Source organism: Coptis chinensis, chromosome 3 (assembly GCF_015680905.1).
Source record: "Coptis chinensis isolate HL-2020 chromosome 3, ASM1568090v1, whole genome shotgun sequence".
NCBI classification, from domain to species: domain Eukaryota; kingdom Viridiplantae; phylum Streptophyta; class Magnoliopsida; order Ranunculales; family Ranunculaceae; genus Coptis; species Coptis chinensis.
In genome coordinates, this window is record NC_141458.1 from 66,248,409 (window position 1) to 66,265,595 (window position 17,187).

The 17,187-nt window shown below is 36.3% G+C and overlaps 1 protein-coding gene and 1 long non-coding RNA gene across 3 annotated transcripts; one reads left to right on the top strand and one right to left on the bottom strand.

Moving 5' to 3' along the window:
• Nucleotides 1–298: 298 nt before the first annotated feature.
• Nucleotides 299–13,915, bottom strand: LOC147510455 (uncharacterized). The gene is made up of 2 exons (XR_015216796.1): nt 13,576–13,915; nt 299–1,108 (listed from the first exon to the last, which is right to left on the bottom strand). It is a non-coding gene; the product is annotated as an uncharacterized LOC147510455 (long non-coding RNA).
• LOC147510456 (uncharacterized) lies at nt 1,957–5,221 on the top strand. Of its 2 annotated transcripts, none has more exons than XM_086599324.1 (6): nt 1,957–1,975; nt 3,723–3,756; nt 3,834–3,968; nt 4,056–4,187; nt 4,431–4,481; nt 4,824–5,221. In XM_086599324.1, exons 2-6 carry the CDS (start codon nt 3,754–3,756, stop codon nt 5,040–5,042), a joined length of 540 nt encoding a protein of 179 aa, XP_086455450.1. In that variant the 5' UTR covers nt 1,957–1,975; nt 3,723–3,753; the 3' UTR covers nt 5,043–5,221. The 2 variants fall into 2 exon arrangements, with proteins under 2 accessions (XP_086455450.1, XP_086455449.1); XM_086599323.1 differs by having other exon boundaries at nt 4,818–5,219.
• Nucleotides 13,916–17,187: the final 3,272 nt, after the last annotated feature.

Sequence of the window (17,187 nt, forward strand, 5' to 3'; positions counted from 1 at the left end):
AAACTTGGATTCACTAGAGAGTTGAGCGCGCGACTAGCCCCAGTGTCACATGGGTCACGCATGCGACCTTATCTAGAGCTCCAAACTCCAAATTTGGTCGATCATTGTCATTTTGTGACAGGATATAATATATAACCTAAGTTTCTAATAATGATTCAGACCTCCTAAAATGGAGCCTGATCTTCACATGAGTGTCATTAACCCTCCACCAGGGAGGGTTTTAGCTCATGATCATTACAGTCAAAATCTAAACAAAATTCAAGAAAGAAAGAAGGAGAAGGAGAAGAATTCCTAAATTTATACTTGAAGAAAAGATTTTATTAGCTACTTTGATTCCTACAAGGTTCAAATTTACAACACTAGAAAGATAGAAAAATAAGAACTTGCTTGGAAGAGAATATGAAAAGCTAAAAAAAACTATGGAACAAAAGTTGAAAAAACTAACTAATGGAGTGTTTTTCTAGTCAGCCCCTTACTCAAACCTCCCCACTCTCTTAAGCATATGAGAGTGCTTCATTTTTCCTTTCATCCACGTGAATCAACCAATCAATTTAATTCACCTAATCAAGACTTTTACCATCCAACTAATCAAAACTTTCATGCCACCTAATCAAGATTTTCATGCCACCTAATCAAGACTTTCATGCCCACCTAATCAAAACTTTGTGCACACAAAAGTCTTTCATAGTTTTAATGCCACTTGACTTTGAGAGCTTGATTCACGTGGGGACACATGATGATAGCTTGACGTGTGATTTTGGTCATTAGCAACCAAATTATGTGGGTCTGTATAGTGGGTCCACATACTCTATCCAGTAACAGGTTCAAAAGTTGATTTTCTGCAAAATCTAGCATTGGATAGAGCTTGTCGCACTAATTGTTCTGATGGTTCACTTGCTAGAGTTAGAGTCCAAGTTCAGAAGATATGTTTGTCGGAAGTTTTTGGCACGTTAACCCTGTTCTGATCTAGAAATGTCCTGCTAGAATCCCGAGCTTTGGTTAGGCTTCATGGAGCTTCACATGACTAAATCGGAGTACTTCATGTAGACACACTATTCCGAACTTAAATACTGGCTTTTATCCTCATTTTTATGTTAATTGCAAAAACCTGTAAAAGCACAAAAATATAATTAATTCATAATTATTAAACACATAATTAACTAAAATGTTATATCTCTACGGAGTTTTATATTACAGTTTTGGGTGTTTATCAGATTTCATATAATTTGGTGTCAAAAAGATCAAGAAATTGAAGTTTTTCCAACCGTTGAATAGAATAAGGTAAAACACTTATATTTTCACATTTTTAAGCAACAACTCCTCGAGGTTGAGAAGACAAAATATTGAGGCTGGCAAGTAGTATATGTTCGGACATTCAGAAAGGTCAAGGATTCTAGTAAAGATCAAAAGCTCTCAAGTAAGAAACTGGGAGATGCTTAAAATGTTTACATCTTTGCAAACTAAGCAACTTAAGATACTTACCCAAACAAGGAAGTGAAGAAGAAACATACGGGAGAGATGTTTGTGAAAAGCTAACAAGTCTAACATTCTTCATATCTATCTAATAAAACACAATGGTGTGGGGCCCGCAGGGCCTCCATCCAGTGGTTACCATTGTCTTTTCTAAGTTGTGACATGGCAAAATAAGCCAATCCCAAAGAGTATGCTTCCTTACGCCCTAACACTCGGATCTACTGGATCTTTTCCTCATCTTCAAACAAAACATCAATACCCTATTCTTACTTTAATTTAAGATCCATGGCTTCCATTTATAGTTCTTTAACCCTATCCTTGGTGTTTGCTATTTTGCGGTGGGAACCCTGATCCTCAGAGGTGACCCATTGAAGGGTAGCAGGAATAGAAGGAAAATTGACATACTTGGGATGATTGTTGGCATAATTGGCTCAAAGGATCACTTCGTTAATGAATATCGTGTTATGACATCGACTCAGATATCACTTTAGAACTCCTCAAGGTAGCGTCTTGAACTATTGGCACTACATCTGGTGACCCTTTTATTATTATTATTATAATAATAATAATTATTATTATTATTGTTTGCTCGCTTGGTGATGCCGCTTTGTCTTAACCGGGCATGCTTTGTTTTGCGATGTCGGTTTGGACTCTTTACATCTGTTGTTTTATTTCTCGCACACATTGTTGTGCTTATTGTTTCACTGCAATGCTTACTCATGTGTGGCGATCGTCGACCGTTAAATGCAAATAACAAACTTGAAGCCACTCCATCTCCGCTACCATCGGCTTGAATACGTTCCTACTACACGGGAGCGGTGATGTTCCCTATTTTACCTGCTCTAGAAAATAATCCTCTTGTACCTCCCAACCTCCAATTCTAAACCCGGATCCAATCTTGCACCCAAACCTGGACCTACCACCAATTCCAACAATGCCTCTATCCCAACTCTCCCTCACTTCCTTCGTCCCATTACGGGTTCCGAATCCCACTCTTGGGTATTACCCGGACCCCTTAAAGACGAAATGCACATTAGTTCATGTTATGTAGTTGTTTTATTTTCTAGCTCATGTTACAATAATTTCGATTGATTAGTATTGTTCGAGATTAGAATTTGAGTCTTATCATCGATAATTTCTTCTTTGTACCTGTTGTCCCTATTTAAGTTATCTATTTTTCCCGTCCTAATTCTTCTAAAATCATCTTTGGTTCTTTTGGACAATGTAATCATATGGCTGTGTTTGAACAATTCAGCTTGGTTGTATTATGAATTGTTCAAGTTGGTTGGTTCTTGGAGCCAAAAACGGCTGAAATTCTGTTGCTTTTTTCGATGATTCTAACATTTTATTTGCTTAAGTGGTGGTCATCATTGCTTACGTTATCAAGTGTGTTGAAGTTCAAAAGCAATGTTAGACACATTAATATCTTGATAGGCCGTTTTAATAGCTTATGTTATCAACGTTCGGACATTGGAGCCAAGGTGTTAATAGCTTACGTTAATAGCTTCCTATAGACATTTATACCATTGATAGGCCGTTTTAATGTTCGGACATTGATAGGCCGTTTAAAACAATGTTCGACACATTAATAGGCCGTTTTAATGTTCGGACACATTAATTAATAATAAGACACATTAATATTCGGAAGATAGGTGTAGTATTTTGCGGTATATATAACAGCAATCCAAGAATGTAATTAAATAACTTAATCCTATAACACTAAAACAGCAATCCAAGAATGTTCAGACACATAAATAGGCCGTTTTAATAATAACACTAATAGGCCGTTTTCTAGAACACTAATAGGTGTAGTATTTTGACGGTATATATAACAGCAATTGTTCAATAAATCATGTAACTAAATTAAAATTAAAATTAAAATTAAGTGCCAAGTCTTACCTCTCCCTTTTAGTTAAAATTAAAGCATGTAACTAAATCGTCTGATTTTTATTTCTCATTTGTTTTTCGTTTTTTTTTAAATTTCGGCGTGGTTTACTACCGTCTAATTTTTTTAATCCCTTTTGTTTATTTACTGCCACCTAATTTTTATCTGTGTTTACATGCGAAACCCTACTACTACCTTTACATGCGAAATAATCACTGCTCGTGGTTTACTACCGTCAGCTACCCTCTACTTTTTTAAATCCCTTTTGTTTTATTTATTGCCACCTAATTTTTATCTGTGTTTACGCCTAAGTACTACTACCTTTACATGCGAAATAATCACTACTGCTTTGTCTTTTTTTTAGGCACCCTTTTTCATTGTAGATTCGACTTTCAATGGTATGTTATCCCCACCTATCTTTTTATGTTTGTTTCTGTAGGTTTTATTGAGTATCTATTTCTATTTGTTTCTACAGGATCCCATAGATAAGGGCAAACGTCCAATAGACCCTTATAAGGATCCTTCGAACAAGAAAAACAATATTTATGTTCCAGTTCAAGATGGACTCTACCTTCAGCCACCTACTCCTCAACGACCTGCTCGCCCCCAGGTATTGATAACTTCTATTAACATACTTTGAGTTACCCTCTTATTGGTTTTACATCACATTTTTCAACTCTCTTTCAAATATTTATAGCTTCCTACGCAACCAATTCTTGACAAAGGAAAATGCCCTATGGACTCCTTTAAGGAACCTTCAAACCAAAACAAACATGTCTTTGTTCCCCCCCAAGATAGGCTCAATCTTCAACCGCCTCTTGGCTTCCAGGTATTTCTCTCTTGCATTGCCTTATTTATTCTTTTGTTTTATAAATGTCCTCTATCTAATCTCCCGCCATCCGGTTAAAAAAAAATGTAATGGCCTGATGTATCGTGTCCATAAGGTGTTTCACTGCCATTTAATATACTGACTTTATGAATCTCATTTCCCTACTTGCGAATTATTTTTCTACACTGTTGTTTATGTATATTGCATTGTCTTATTTTTTTCTTTTGCTTTATAAATGTGCAGCGCCCATCAGATAGTGTTCCTCTATCTCATCTCCCGCCATCCGATTCTCATGTAAGATGAGCTTTAATTAAAATGTAATACTATAATTGCTCATGCATTATCCAAAAGGTGTTTTTGTACACTATAATCGTAGTAAATTCACTGCCATTTAATGCTAGCTTATATGTATAAATGTATAATATTTACCCACTAACTGTGTTGCATGTGGTCATCCATCTATTCATTTACAATTTGCTTTTATTTTTGGGTCTTCGATCACTTATTATCCTTGACTACTTTATTCATATCTTTACATTTCACGTTTTCTAATTTTAATACTAACTGCCATATTTGCTATTATCTATGCATTCATATCTTTACTATTCGCTTGATTATACTTATAATTAGGTGCAGATAACAAATAGAATGCTAGGACAGCGTGCTCGAAGGGAAAGAGAAAGGAGCACTAAACTAATTGGCAACTGTCATGTCATTGACCACCAACTGATGGGTTCAACATTGAATGGCTCTCCTTCACTTCCACAAACTCCACTTCAAGCTGACAAGCATCAAGCACTTCTCCCGCCATCCGGTTCTCATGTAAGAAAAGCTTTAATTAAAATAATACTATAATTGCTCATGCATTGTCAAAAAGGTGTTTTTGTACACTATAATTGTAGTAAATTCATCGCTATTTAATAACTTCCATTTAATGCCTGCTTATATGTATAATATTTACCCACCAACTGTGTTGCATGTGGTCATCCATCTTTACATTTCACGTTTTCTAATTTTAATACTAACTACCATCTTTGCTATCATCCATGCATTCCTCTTTCTCCCAATCTATTCGGTTGATTATACTTATAATTAGGTGCAGATAACAAATAGAATACTAGGACAACGTGTTCTCAAGGAAAGAAAAGGAGCACTAACCTAATTGGCAAAGCACAAACTTCACCATCCAAAGTGCACAAGTAGTCACCCGTCATGTCATTGACCACCAACCGATGAGTTCAACATTGAATGACTCTCATTCACTTCCACAAACTCCACTTCAAGCCGATAAGCATCAAACACATAATAGTCCAGTTACACCTCATGCAACACCATACCGACGCGTCTTTCTTCTTCTTCAGTCTCTTCGAAATCTCTATCATTCCTTAATCCTGTAAGGCTATTTACACTCCCTCGAACGCGTGTCACATCAAGTGCCCATGCCGATTCATCGGATCAAAACAACATGTGAGTACTTCACTTAGCGATTTTCTTTAATCAAAATCTATATATAACTCACCTTGCAAGTTTCATTGTAGTACATGTATCTCTTTCGCGCTCAGATCCTTACCTCATGCAATTCCACATTCAACCAATGAGAACTTTGTACCAACACCATCTCACCAAAATGCAAGGTTAGTACGTGGTTTATTACATCTTTCTCTTGGTTCTTTGTGGTTTGGTTTATAGTTTCAAAGAAAACCATAAGATCCGACCTAACATCACAAGTTTCTTCGCAAAGACGCCAGAATCAGAGGTCTTCTACCTCATCCTTTGTCCATCCAACATCACATTCGACAAATGCAGCTTCTACATCATCATCAACTAACCGAAATTTATGGTATACTTCTTCACACTTATTGAAATTGGAATACCAATAAAATAGCACCTTTGTCAAAATATATACAATTATTTATCTTGCGGACAACAACCATTTGGGGATCCCGCACAATATTGTGAGGAGTTTCACCATAATGATTTTGACCGCCCAATTTCTGCTAATAATGCCGACATAAGTGATGATGAAGACGGTTGACAATATTGTTTCTAATCGTCCGATTGAACAAGGAAGACACTCCTTTGGGGAGAATGGATGTTCAAAGTCCATTTTGTAATGCACTCCATTGGATGGATGAACGACTAAAAGATTCATCATTATCACGCCATCGATTCGGGACTTGTTGTTTGCAAGGGAAAGTCAAATTGCCTCCACTCACGCCATTACCTCCAGCCCTTAAAGCTTTATATGATGGAAATGATCGCAAAGTCAAAGTCATTTCGAAGTACATGAGACAATACAACCAAGCTTTTCGCATTTACGAGCCTTGGAGGAAATGAGCGTGTCTTTACCGGACGAGGTCCAAGGCCTTTTACTATACATGGTCAGGTTCGTCATAGAACCGGATCTCTAATTCGACGACACCGGGCGGCAGCCAACTTACTCGACTTTACATATATGATCCCAGTTTGCATTGGATATCGTCAACCGTAATCCCCGTTTGAACACGATGTTCAAGATAATTCATGCAACTATGCTCCAAAGATAATTGCTTCTCTCTACTTTTTTCGCCATGCATACGATGTTCTTAGATCTGCCTCTCTTCAACATGGTGAGAACTTCAATGTACCTGCTTTTTGCATTACAGTGCTACTAGAGACAGACGTCGTCGTTATAACTTGCCAACCGATGAGATTGTCATCATTTTACCCGGGGATGGCAAAAAGCGGATAATATGAGGGATATTGTGATATATCTTAAAGGAGGGCAAGAATTCATGCGGATCGCTGAATGTCATCCAAATTTTACTTGCCTTTGCATTATGTGCTAATGTTTCCTTATGGAGAGCTTGGGTGGTCACCGATATGAGGCGTTCAAATACTAATGACCGATTGACCACGGATGGATTTCTACTCTTATCGGATATTTGAACATACGAGAATATTCTGCAATCTTCTTACGCTGGCACAAACTATTTCAAGAGTTTACGGTGGATGGATGGGCGTGGACTGAACGTAACAAAATGAGATATTATAGGCTACAACAAGACAAGCTTCGAAATGAACTTTATCAAGGTATCACCGATGTTGCGGTGAAGCTTTTCGATGAAAACCAGATTGAAGACGAGTGGTCTTACCAAAGATCTTGTGTCGGCAGCCCTAGGCACATGTTCGAAATTTTTCGATTCAATGGCCATCACATCGCTACAATAAGCATCCTGATATATTTCTCACAATGACTGCAAATCCAAGACTGGACGAAGTTGTTGAGGCATTGTCCGAGCACCAAATCGCAAACTCATCGACCCGAGGTCGCGGGCCCGTGGTCTTTGAACTAAAGCCGGGGGCCTTGATGAATGAAATTAAAAAGAAAGGTGTGCTTGGTAATGCCGTTGCACATGTCTACACCATTGAGTTCCGTAAACGCTGGTTGCCCCATATGCATGCACTTATATATCTCCGACATTCCGACAAGATCCGTGATATACCGCTTTCAAGTTGATCGCATTGTATGTGCGAGTTTCTCGATCCGAAAACCGAACCCGAAGTTATTTGGTTGTCCTCACATGTATGGTTCATGGTCCATGTGGACTAAATAATCCTAACTCTCCATGCATGGTAAATGGTAGATGCAAGCATCACTATCCCCCGGACTTTTGCGGATGCTACCACCATGGATAAAGATGGATATCCTATCTACCGTCGTCGACAATGGTAGATCATATATTAATGAGGGGCATACAGTTGATAACAGGGGATGTTGTTCCTTATAATCCTTATCTTTCTAAGATGTTCAACCGCCATATTAATGTCGAAGTTTGTCTTTGGGATCCGTTGTGTTAAATACATTCATAAGTATATATTTAAAGGGCATGACATGACAACAATAGTGTTGAATGAGTTGGATGAGATCCAACAATACTTGGATCTGCGAGATACATTGGCCCACCGGAAGCAGTTTGGAGATTATTAAGTTTTCATCTTCATGAGGAGATTCCCCACATTTGTGCGCTTTGGCACTTCATCTCCCTGGAATGCACCGCAGAGTTTATAAAGCCGATGAACCAATACATGATATACTATCAAGGGCGGAGCACCAAAAGTCAACTTTGATCCTTTCTTTGATTGTTGTGCATCAGATTTAAGAGCAAGAAGCCTCACTTATCAAGAGTTTCCCCAATACTATGTCCGAACAAACAATCTCGGACTTGGACAAGAAGGATACGAGAGGGAAAAAATTTGCTATTGGTAGAATGTATTTCGCCCTCCTAACTCCGTGAGCGATTTTACTTGCGCTTACTTCTAACCGTTGTAAAAGGACCTCAATCATTTGATGATCTGAAAAGGATTGATAATGGTCCTCCACTTCCAACTTTTAAAGATGCATGTGTTGCACGTGGACTTCTGGAAGATGACAGCGAATGGGTGCAATGTCTACAGGAAGCTTCAGTCATGCAGACTGGATATCATCTTCGCCCGACTATTTTGTGTTATTCTCGCAGAGTGCAATCCTTTGCAACCCCAAACATTGTGGAATGATTTTTGGGAAAATATATGTGATGACCTTCCACATAAGCTTCGCACAATGTTCAACATTCCAGAACCTACCCCTGCTGAAGTGCAAGATTATGGTTTATTTCTCTTAAATGAGATTTTGATAGAGTCAGGTAAATCACTGGCTAATTTCCCTCTAATGCCGTTGCCTTTGTTAACTACAAGATGGAACTTAGTTGTTGCAAACCGACTCATATGGGACCAGCGACAATTTCAGTTTGATCCTCAAAATGCAAAAGCACATGGCAACAGGGTTCTCCTAAATGCAAGAGCAACGCTTTTCATATCAAACAGTGATAGATTCCGTTTCCCAAAATTTAGGGAAACTCTTCTTTTGAATGGAGCAAACAGAAACAGGCAAAACTTTTGTTTACAACACAATCGCTGCTACGGTCGTCGGCCGAGGGGCATATTGTTATTATGGTCGCTTCATCCGAATAGCTTCATTACTATTGGTCGGTGGTCGATTGCTCACTCGACCTTCGCGATCCCACTAGATATTCTTGATACCTCTCGCTTGTGGGTTTAGTAAGAATTCAATGCATGCCTAATTATTCAGGGAAGCTAAACTTATTATTTGGGATGAAGTCCCAATGCAAAATAAGTTTTGTGTGGAGGCAGCGATTGATCGCCCCGGATACTCGCGACAATAATAAACCTTTTGGTGGAATAACAGTTGTACTTGGTGGTGACTTCCGTCCAATGCCTTCCGTTATACCCAAAGGGGTTCGAGCACAGATTGTGCGTGCTTCCTTGCGTCTTCCTTCCTCCGAGTCACATTCATGTTCTAACTCTTGCCCAAAACATGCGATTGGAAAATGGAAACTCTGCAAATATTAAGTTAAGAAATTTCTTAATGGAGGTACCAAACCGTGTATTTTTCTTTGTACTATTTTGCTTAATATTGATATTCATTTGCATCATTCTTTGTACTATTTTTATTCGTACTAATATTCATTACTATTTTCTGGTTAATTAGATAGGAAGTGACCCAAGACAGTTGAACTACCATCAACAATTCATCGATGTGCAAATCTTCGGGATCTCATTTCTACTACATATCCTCATTAAATCAACCTACCACAGTTACACGGAATATTTAACCGAAAGACAATTCTATCTCCTTGACGCAATGATGATGTCAATGATATTAATGCAGCAGCTTTAAATATGTTCCCAGGGGAAAGTACTCTCTTTCTAGCTGCAGACAAGATGGCAGACGAGGATGCAACGAATCCAGCCAATATTAACCAATACCCAAATGAGTACCTAAACTCACTTGATCCAGCTGGTCTACCACCGTTTCGTCTCAACCTAAAAGTCGGTTGTCCTATAATGTTGTTGCGAAATATTGCTCCCAAAGATGGATTATGCAATGGAACCCGATTGATGGTGGTCCACTGTCGACCTCACGTTCTTTTCACAAGAATTTTGACTGGTGAAAAAGCGGTAATCATGCATTTAATCCCAGAATATCTTTGTCACCATCGTCTTCTTGATTTTCCTTTTCATATGACAAGAAGACAGGTTTCCTCGTATGTGTGTTGCTTATGCAATGACTATAAATAAGTCACAAGGACAATCGGGTGAAGTATGTGGGGATTGACCTTCGCGACCAAGTTTTCAGCCACGGTCAATTATATGTCGCGACTATCAAGGTGCACTTCTTCGCATTTAATCGATTATTCTCCTCCCTCCAAATTCAGAAAAGTCACACCCCAAACTTTGTTTACCCGTAAGTCTTACTATAATCCGTAAGTTCTTTTCATTTATAGTCACGTGTTGAGTAGTTTCTCATTGAATTTATAGTCATCAAATTGATACATTTGTATTTGCTCTTACTTGGTTAATTTGCTTCGCTCAAATTATGTAGGTTTTATGAAGTTGGTGTGTAATTACATTTTGTCGTAAGATTATGTTAAAGAACTTTTTTGAACCTTGGTTAGTTATTTTTCCCCTAATTTCTTCTTTTTGATCTTACAACACCTGAATTTATAGTTCTATACAAATCTATTTCAATTCCTACTAAATGGTGACGTCTGTTTATATGGTATTTAGCTGAACGAAGAAATTTCAATTCTCATATCTTCAAACTTAGTGATCTCTCACTGATTCTCGTGTATGTTCCTTTTCATTTTTTTCATTTTTCCTTCCCCGGTCTCTACTTATTGTGTTGTTTAATTTTTTCATCCATGAACGTGACGATGGGACCTTGGCCAATCACTATAACTTAGTGATCTCTGCTGATTCTCAAATCAAGTGAAACAGGTAACATCTCTTCTCTTATAACTCAATCTCTTTGATTTTCCATGTAAAGATTCAGTTCATTTTAAAATCGTTTTAGCCGAGATGAATTATTTGTTTTCTTCTATGTAAAGGTTTACTCTGAGCTTCTTCTGGTGTTGTTACAGTATTTATTTGCTTATTTATTAAGGGTTCTATTTTTTGGTTTTGGGTTTGTCAAAAAGTATTAATTTTGATTGATTTGAGCTTTGATTTGGTTCTGTTGCTTTTATAGGTATTTTAGTGTAGGTAGCATTTCTGTGGCTATTGTTTGTTCTTTGATTTATTAGCGTTCTGAAAAGTCGGCGTTTATGGAACTACCCCAATGAAAATTTTAGAAAATATGGTATATGTATACATTGTAAATATCATTTGTTATAGGTGTAGACCTTTTGATAGTTATGGGACTCTGATGTATGTATTTTACTTGTGTTTTCGGTAATGACTTTGTACGAGGTGCTTTGATGATCTGGCATTAGGTCAAATACTTTGGTGTACTAAGTCATAATGTTGAAGTGGTCTCATTTTTGTAAGCCAGTTATTTGACAGCTCTGGCATCTGTCGAGACGGTTAAGTAAATGGATTAACCAATGAGAAATATATGATTGTGATTTTCAGGTTATGACAGGTTTATATTTATGAAATGTTAAAAATACAGAGGAGATGCTGCCGAAATTTGACTATAAAAACCACGTGTCATAGGTTTGTAATTGTTTGAGTTTTGGGGTTACATATTTGCTTGTTCCAAAACTAGAAAAGAGTCTAGAGGTGAATACAATCGCTCATTGTTTCACTTCTAAATTGTAAATTTCTTTCTTCTCTTTACTATATATAGTATTTCCTACTCACCAATTTAACTAATTTAAAACAGATAATTACATACTTCTTCGATGAAGTTTCCTCAAGGCTTGGGATTTATGATAATGACATTGACATTGGCTTAACGAGGCCGGGGTTTGGAAGAGTTATGATTGTCAACAATGTTATCCTCAGACTTTTGCTACTTTTTTGTTCTTGGCGCTTTTGTGGGTGCTCTTTTGGTACTTGTTTTGATGTCCTCATTCAAACCACTTGTTGGAGTCTTATTATGTATTTGTTTCTCATATTGTTCTTATTTCATTTAGCTTAATTGATGTTCTTCTATGTTTAAGTCCATTTAGATGAATGAGTCTAGAACATATGTGCAAATCACTACCCGATTTATTGAATGAGAATTGTCTTTGCAGCCCTTTTAACATGATCCAAAACATTGGAAAATCATCAAATAATGGGGAGGTTCTATCCAAATCACCCTTCGGTGGTTCAAGTTAGTGTGATGTCGAAGTTTCTCGAATTTAATAATCATTCTTGACCATAAATAGAACAATAGCCAAGATAATAGAATCAAAACGGGGGAGGGGGTGTGTTCAAGTTCAGTCGCTTCTCTGAGTTAATTAGGCCGCAGTGGAAGTTTGACTTTTGCCACTTTCATTTCTTAGGCACAAAATAGCCCTGAAATTCCCTTTGTGACAAGTTACTGAATAAAGTAGGGATGGAATCTATATCTATATAATAAAAAGCAATGGTCTTTTAGTAAGTTGTGACATGGCAGATCCAAGTGTTTGGAGAGTTTGTGTAATTTTGTTAAGTGTAACCAATACCATGGGGATCTGTCCAAAAATCAACTAAAAGTCAACAATTGCGGCTGGACTTATAAATTGTTGGGCTAGCCCATAAATTGTTAGGCCTCCAATTGATTTGTGCATATAGATAATGGGTAATTGGGATGGCCTTGCGGCTGGACTTATAAATTAAGTTATTTCGCTGGTATGGCGCCGAATATTTTGCACCTAAGATGTGTATGCGCCTTCTGCACGGGCCATGAGTTGTCGAGGTGGTCTTTGCAAGCAGGTCTCCGAGGTCTCGGGGCGTAGGGCACGGGCATACCCTATAGTAAATAAACTTACAGAGGCTTCTGATGTGAGAATGTGTCCTCTGATTTACTTTCTCTTAACCATGAAATTGCATATGTTAATTTTGCATATGTCTAATTATAGGTATGGTGAATGATATATAATTCCATTTTCTCTATTGTTGACATTCTCGCTGAATTAAATCAGGGCTATAGTAGTGGCATTATTTCTAATTTATTTTACGCGCTAAATTGATATGTTATGCTGTAATAGTTGTATTACAACTCATTCTGACAGAAATTTATGTGGGATATATGATTAGCCAGTCTGATATATGAAAAGATGTGGTGCATCTCCCTGAAGGCAAAGCAACTTAAGATACTTACCCAAACAAGGAAGTGAAGAAGAAACATACGGGAGAGATGTTTGTGAAAAGCTAACAAGTCTAACATTCTTCATATTTTCAAAAAAACATTGTGGAAGTCCATGCAGGTCTGATCCAACATAGAAGATCGTTGAGACCTTGGTGCAATTAGGAGTATAATGGGGAGATTCTTTTGGATTATTGTTAAAGGAAACCCGGTTTATGATTTCCCACTTATGTAAATCCCAACGTGTATCAGAATTATAACACATAAAATTTAAGGAAAAAAATATATCACCTTTATTGATCATTTTGTCAAGAATTTGCTGCCATTTGCAACTCAAGAACATCACCCCTATATATCTTCCCCCAAGCCACCTCTAAATTCCATTATGTGACGATCTTGCAGCTCATCCAATAAGGCCTTCCCTGAATTGAAAATTGCATCCAGATGCTTGGTGGGATCCCCAATAAGCCCCTCTGCGAACCAAAACCTTAGAAGGTTATGGATTCTGACTGTACCAAAGAGAGAGAAGTACAAGATGCATTCCAAGATAACATCTGGAGTAATATGGCCTTTAAGATTTGGAGAGTACATTAGTTACAGTGGCAGAGCCAGGGGGGCCAGGGTGTGTACTCTCAACTCTACCAAAAAAAAATAAAAAGGTTTTCAGTTAATTACAAAATGGCACAAGTTAATAAGCAAAAAATAATTGGCCCATGTGCCACTGATGTACGTACTCACACGTACTTGAGTACTTGAAGTAGAAACATAACTAAACAAAAAGTCATGTATGTGCTGTGCTAACGTGTTATATATTTCAGTACTTGATGTAGTAAAAAGAACAAAGTACTAAAAAAAGAAAATAGAAAACTCAACAAATCACTCCACGGAAAAAGCACACCCATATATAAACCCAAACAAAGAAATTCTCTCGTATTCATTAAAAAAATAAAAAAAAAAAAAAAAAAAAAAAAAAAAAAAAAAAAAAACCTATGAGTTATTCTATTTCTCTTCTCATCCATTCTCTATTACTTTAATTAAAATTTAAGTCTTCTACTCTTCTACCCAAACAAGCACCTTTACACTTACCGATTTTGTGGAGGTAACTAGGTAACCCTTATATTATTTAATTTTTTATCGTCTTTTTGTATTGATTCCTAAACCATATTATTTAGATTTTTATATGTTTGTGATTATTATTTTATTTTGTACACATTATTGATGATTTATTTTAATTCGTGCAATATCAATTAAATTGATTGGTGGTTTATTTTAATTGTTTAAATAACTATGTTAAAGTATTTGATAAAAGAAAAGTCGTTGCCCGCTCAACCAACTAGTAACACAGACCAACTAGTAACACAGATCATGTTGTTAGTGTTGAAGTAGGATTCTCTTCAAAGCGAAGTCACCAAGAAACTGAGGATGGTGGTGTTGAACATCCTACATCAAAGCGGGTTGTGAGTCGTTTGCTGCTTTCAATAAACAAAAGTTGATTCATTTTGCTCGATTTTATCTCAATGATTTTTCAGAAATAGATCAAATGGAATTAGCGGATCATCTTGAGAATTATATCATTAATGTGCGTTCTGATACTAAGTTTGATAAAGTAAATGGAATTAGCAGTCTAGCCAAAAAATGGTTGAGACGATAAAAAACATTGTGTACCCACTTGTGTATTTGTTGATTAAGTTGGCGCTAATTTTACCTATTGCTACTGCTACCGTGGAGAGGGCATTTTTTGCTATGAATATCATAAAATATTGTCTATACAATCGGGATGGCGGATGAATGGTTGAATGATTATTTAATAACATACATTGAAAAAGAAGTTTTTGATAGCATTGATACCGAATTGATCTTACAACGCTTCCAAAAAATAAAGAAGGATGACAAAAAAGAAAGCCGCCGAGAACAACTATGAAGAAGTACTTGTTTAGATTGAATTATTTTATTTTATTTTTTTATATTACATTTATTACAATCATTTTATATGATTTTTTTTTTATGTTCAAAATATATTTGTTTTGTGATCGGGTTTGAATTTTTAGTTAAAAAAAAATTAGTGTATTTTTATTTTTTTTATTTTTTTTTTTATGTTTGGTTTCTGAGTGGCTCACCCTCACTTAAATTCCTGGCTCCGCCACTAATTAGTTATGTCGATGCACCTTATTCGACAAATTTTCCAGGGTAACAATTTCATGATGTCGAACATTGGTGGACGAAATTAGAATCATCTAATAATGTGCACTCTTAAGAGTTAGAATGCAATCTACATCACTTGGATAGGGAATTTGCAGTTGTTGCGTTATTTACATTTGGAAGTTTTTCATACTCGATTGCTTATTTCGAACTATCACCCATATAAGAATGTCAAAGAGCTCGGACTTGAATAATGTTTGTATTGCCACGTACTTTAGTACCCTTTTACTTGTCAAACCATTCCAACTCTAGTAAGCAATTGCTACAACATATTCCTTGTAATCAAGCACTTGAGTGACGGCTTTTTGGATCACAGGCGAACGTGGATCTGATAATATATCATTTGAAGAATTCACTGCTTGTTGCATGTCCATTGCAATATCTCTAATGTAGGTCTATCCAAAAATTACACTATTTGCTAATTAGAAAGGAATGTAATGATGATTAGAAAATTATGTATGTAGAACATATATGATACACGTTAATTATATAGCTTTGCAAAGATTCTTTACTTGACTTGGGACTACTCACTTTTTCCCAAAGCATTATGAGGAGACAAGGTATGTATATTATTTGTTGATGAGTAATTTATAAGACCGTAATGCTTTTATTGATGAAGGAGAGATTATTGTGTGGCCCAACTATTCCATCACACGATCACTAAATATCAAATTCTAAAGAGTTTATGACTATTTAGTACCACGTACTTTCACCTTTTTTTCTAAATGGTACCTATACTTTATTTCTCGTCCATTCGTACTACGAATTATCAATTTGTTTCAATTTAGTACCTCAGTCTCTTTTCCGTCCAATTTCACTAACGGTTTCGCTAACTGCGTTAGCGAGCTCATGTGAACAGTGTTTTTTTTTTTTTTAAATAATCTTTAATCAATCTTAAAAATTAATTCTTAAAAAAACAAAAAGAAACACACACACACACACACTATTCACGTGAACAGTGTGTGTGTGTTTTTTTTTAATAATCTTTAATCAATCTTAAAAACACACACACACACACTATTCACGTGAACAATTTTTCTTTTTTTTTTGTTGTTGTAATAATCTCTAATCAATCTTTTTTTTTAAATACTATTCACGTGAACAATGTTTTTTTAACGATTTTTAATCAATCTTTTAAAAACACTATTCACGTGAACACTTTTTTAAAACAACCTTTAAAAACACTATTCACGTGAACAATGTTTTTTGTAATAATCTTTAATCAATCTTTTTTTTTTTAAAATACTATTAATGTGAACAGTGTTTTTATATATATAGTAATTCTTTAAAAAACACACCCTATTCACGTGAACAGTGTGTGTTTTTTGTGAAGAATTATTTTTTAAGATTGATTAAAGATTATTAAAAAAAAAACACACACACTGTTCACATAAATAGTGTTTTTAAAACACCATTCACGTGAACAGTATGTGTGATTTTTTAAGATTGATTAAAGACTGTTACAAAAAAAAAAAACGTTAAGCACACATGGTATGTGTGCTTAACGTGAATTTTCTCACTGATCCGAATGAGGGAAGATCTACACTTCGGCCTGTGGATGTATTGATTTATAGTTGGTCTGAGGAGAGACATGCATGTGTTGATGTAACTGGAGCCTCTCTGTTGGTAGGGCTTGGGAATGGAGTCTTTGAGGTGGGTGAAGCAGCGAAGAGAGAGCAAATGGCGGGGAAGATGGAGAAGCAT

Excerpts from the sequence above, each read along its gene's own strand:
- LOC147510456 (XM_086599323.1), top strand. Across the intron at positions 3,969-4,055 it reads AACGACCTGCTCGCCCCCAG|CTTCCTACGCAACCAATTCT; the intron begins GTATTGATAACT and ends AAATATTTATAG. Across the intron at positions 4,482-4,817 it reads TCCCGCCATCCGATTCTCAT|GTGCAGATAACAAATAGAAT; the intron begins GTAAGATGAGCT and ends ACTTATAATTAG.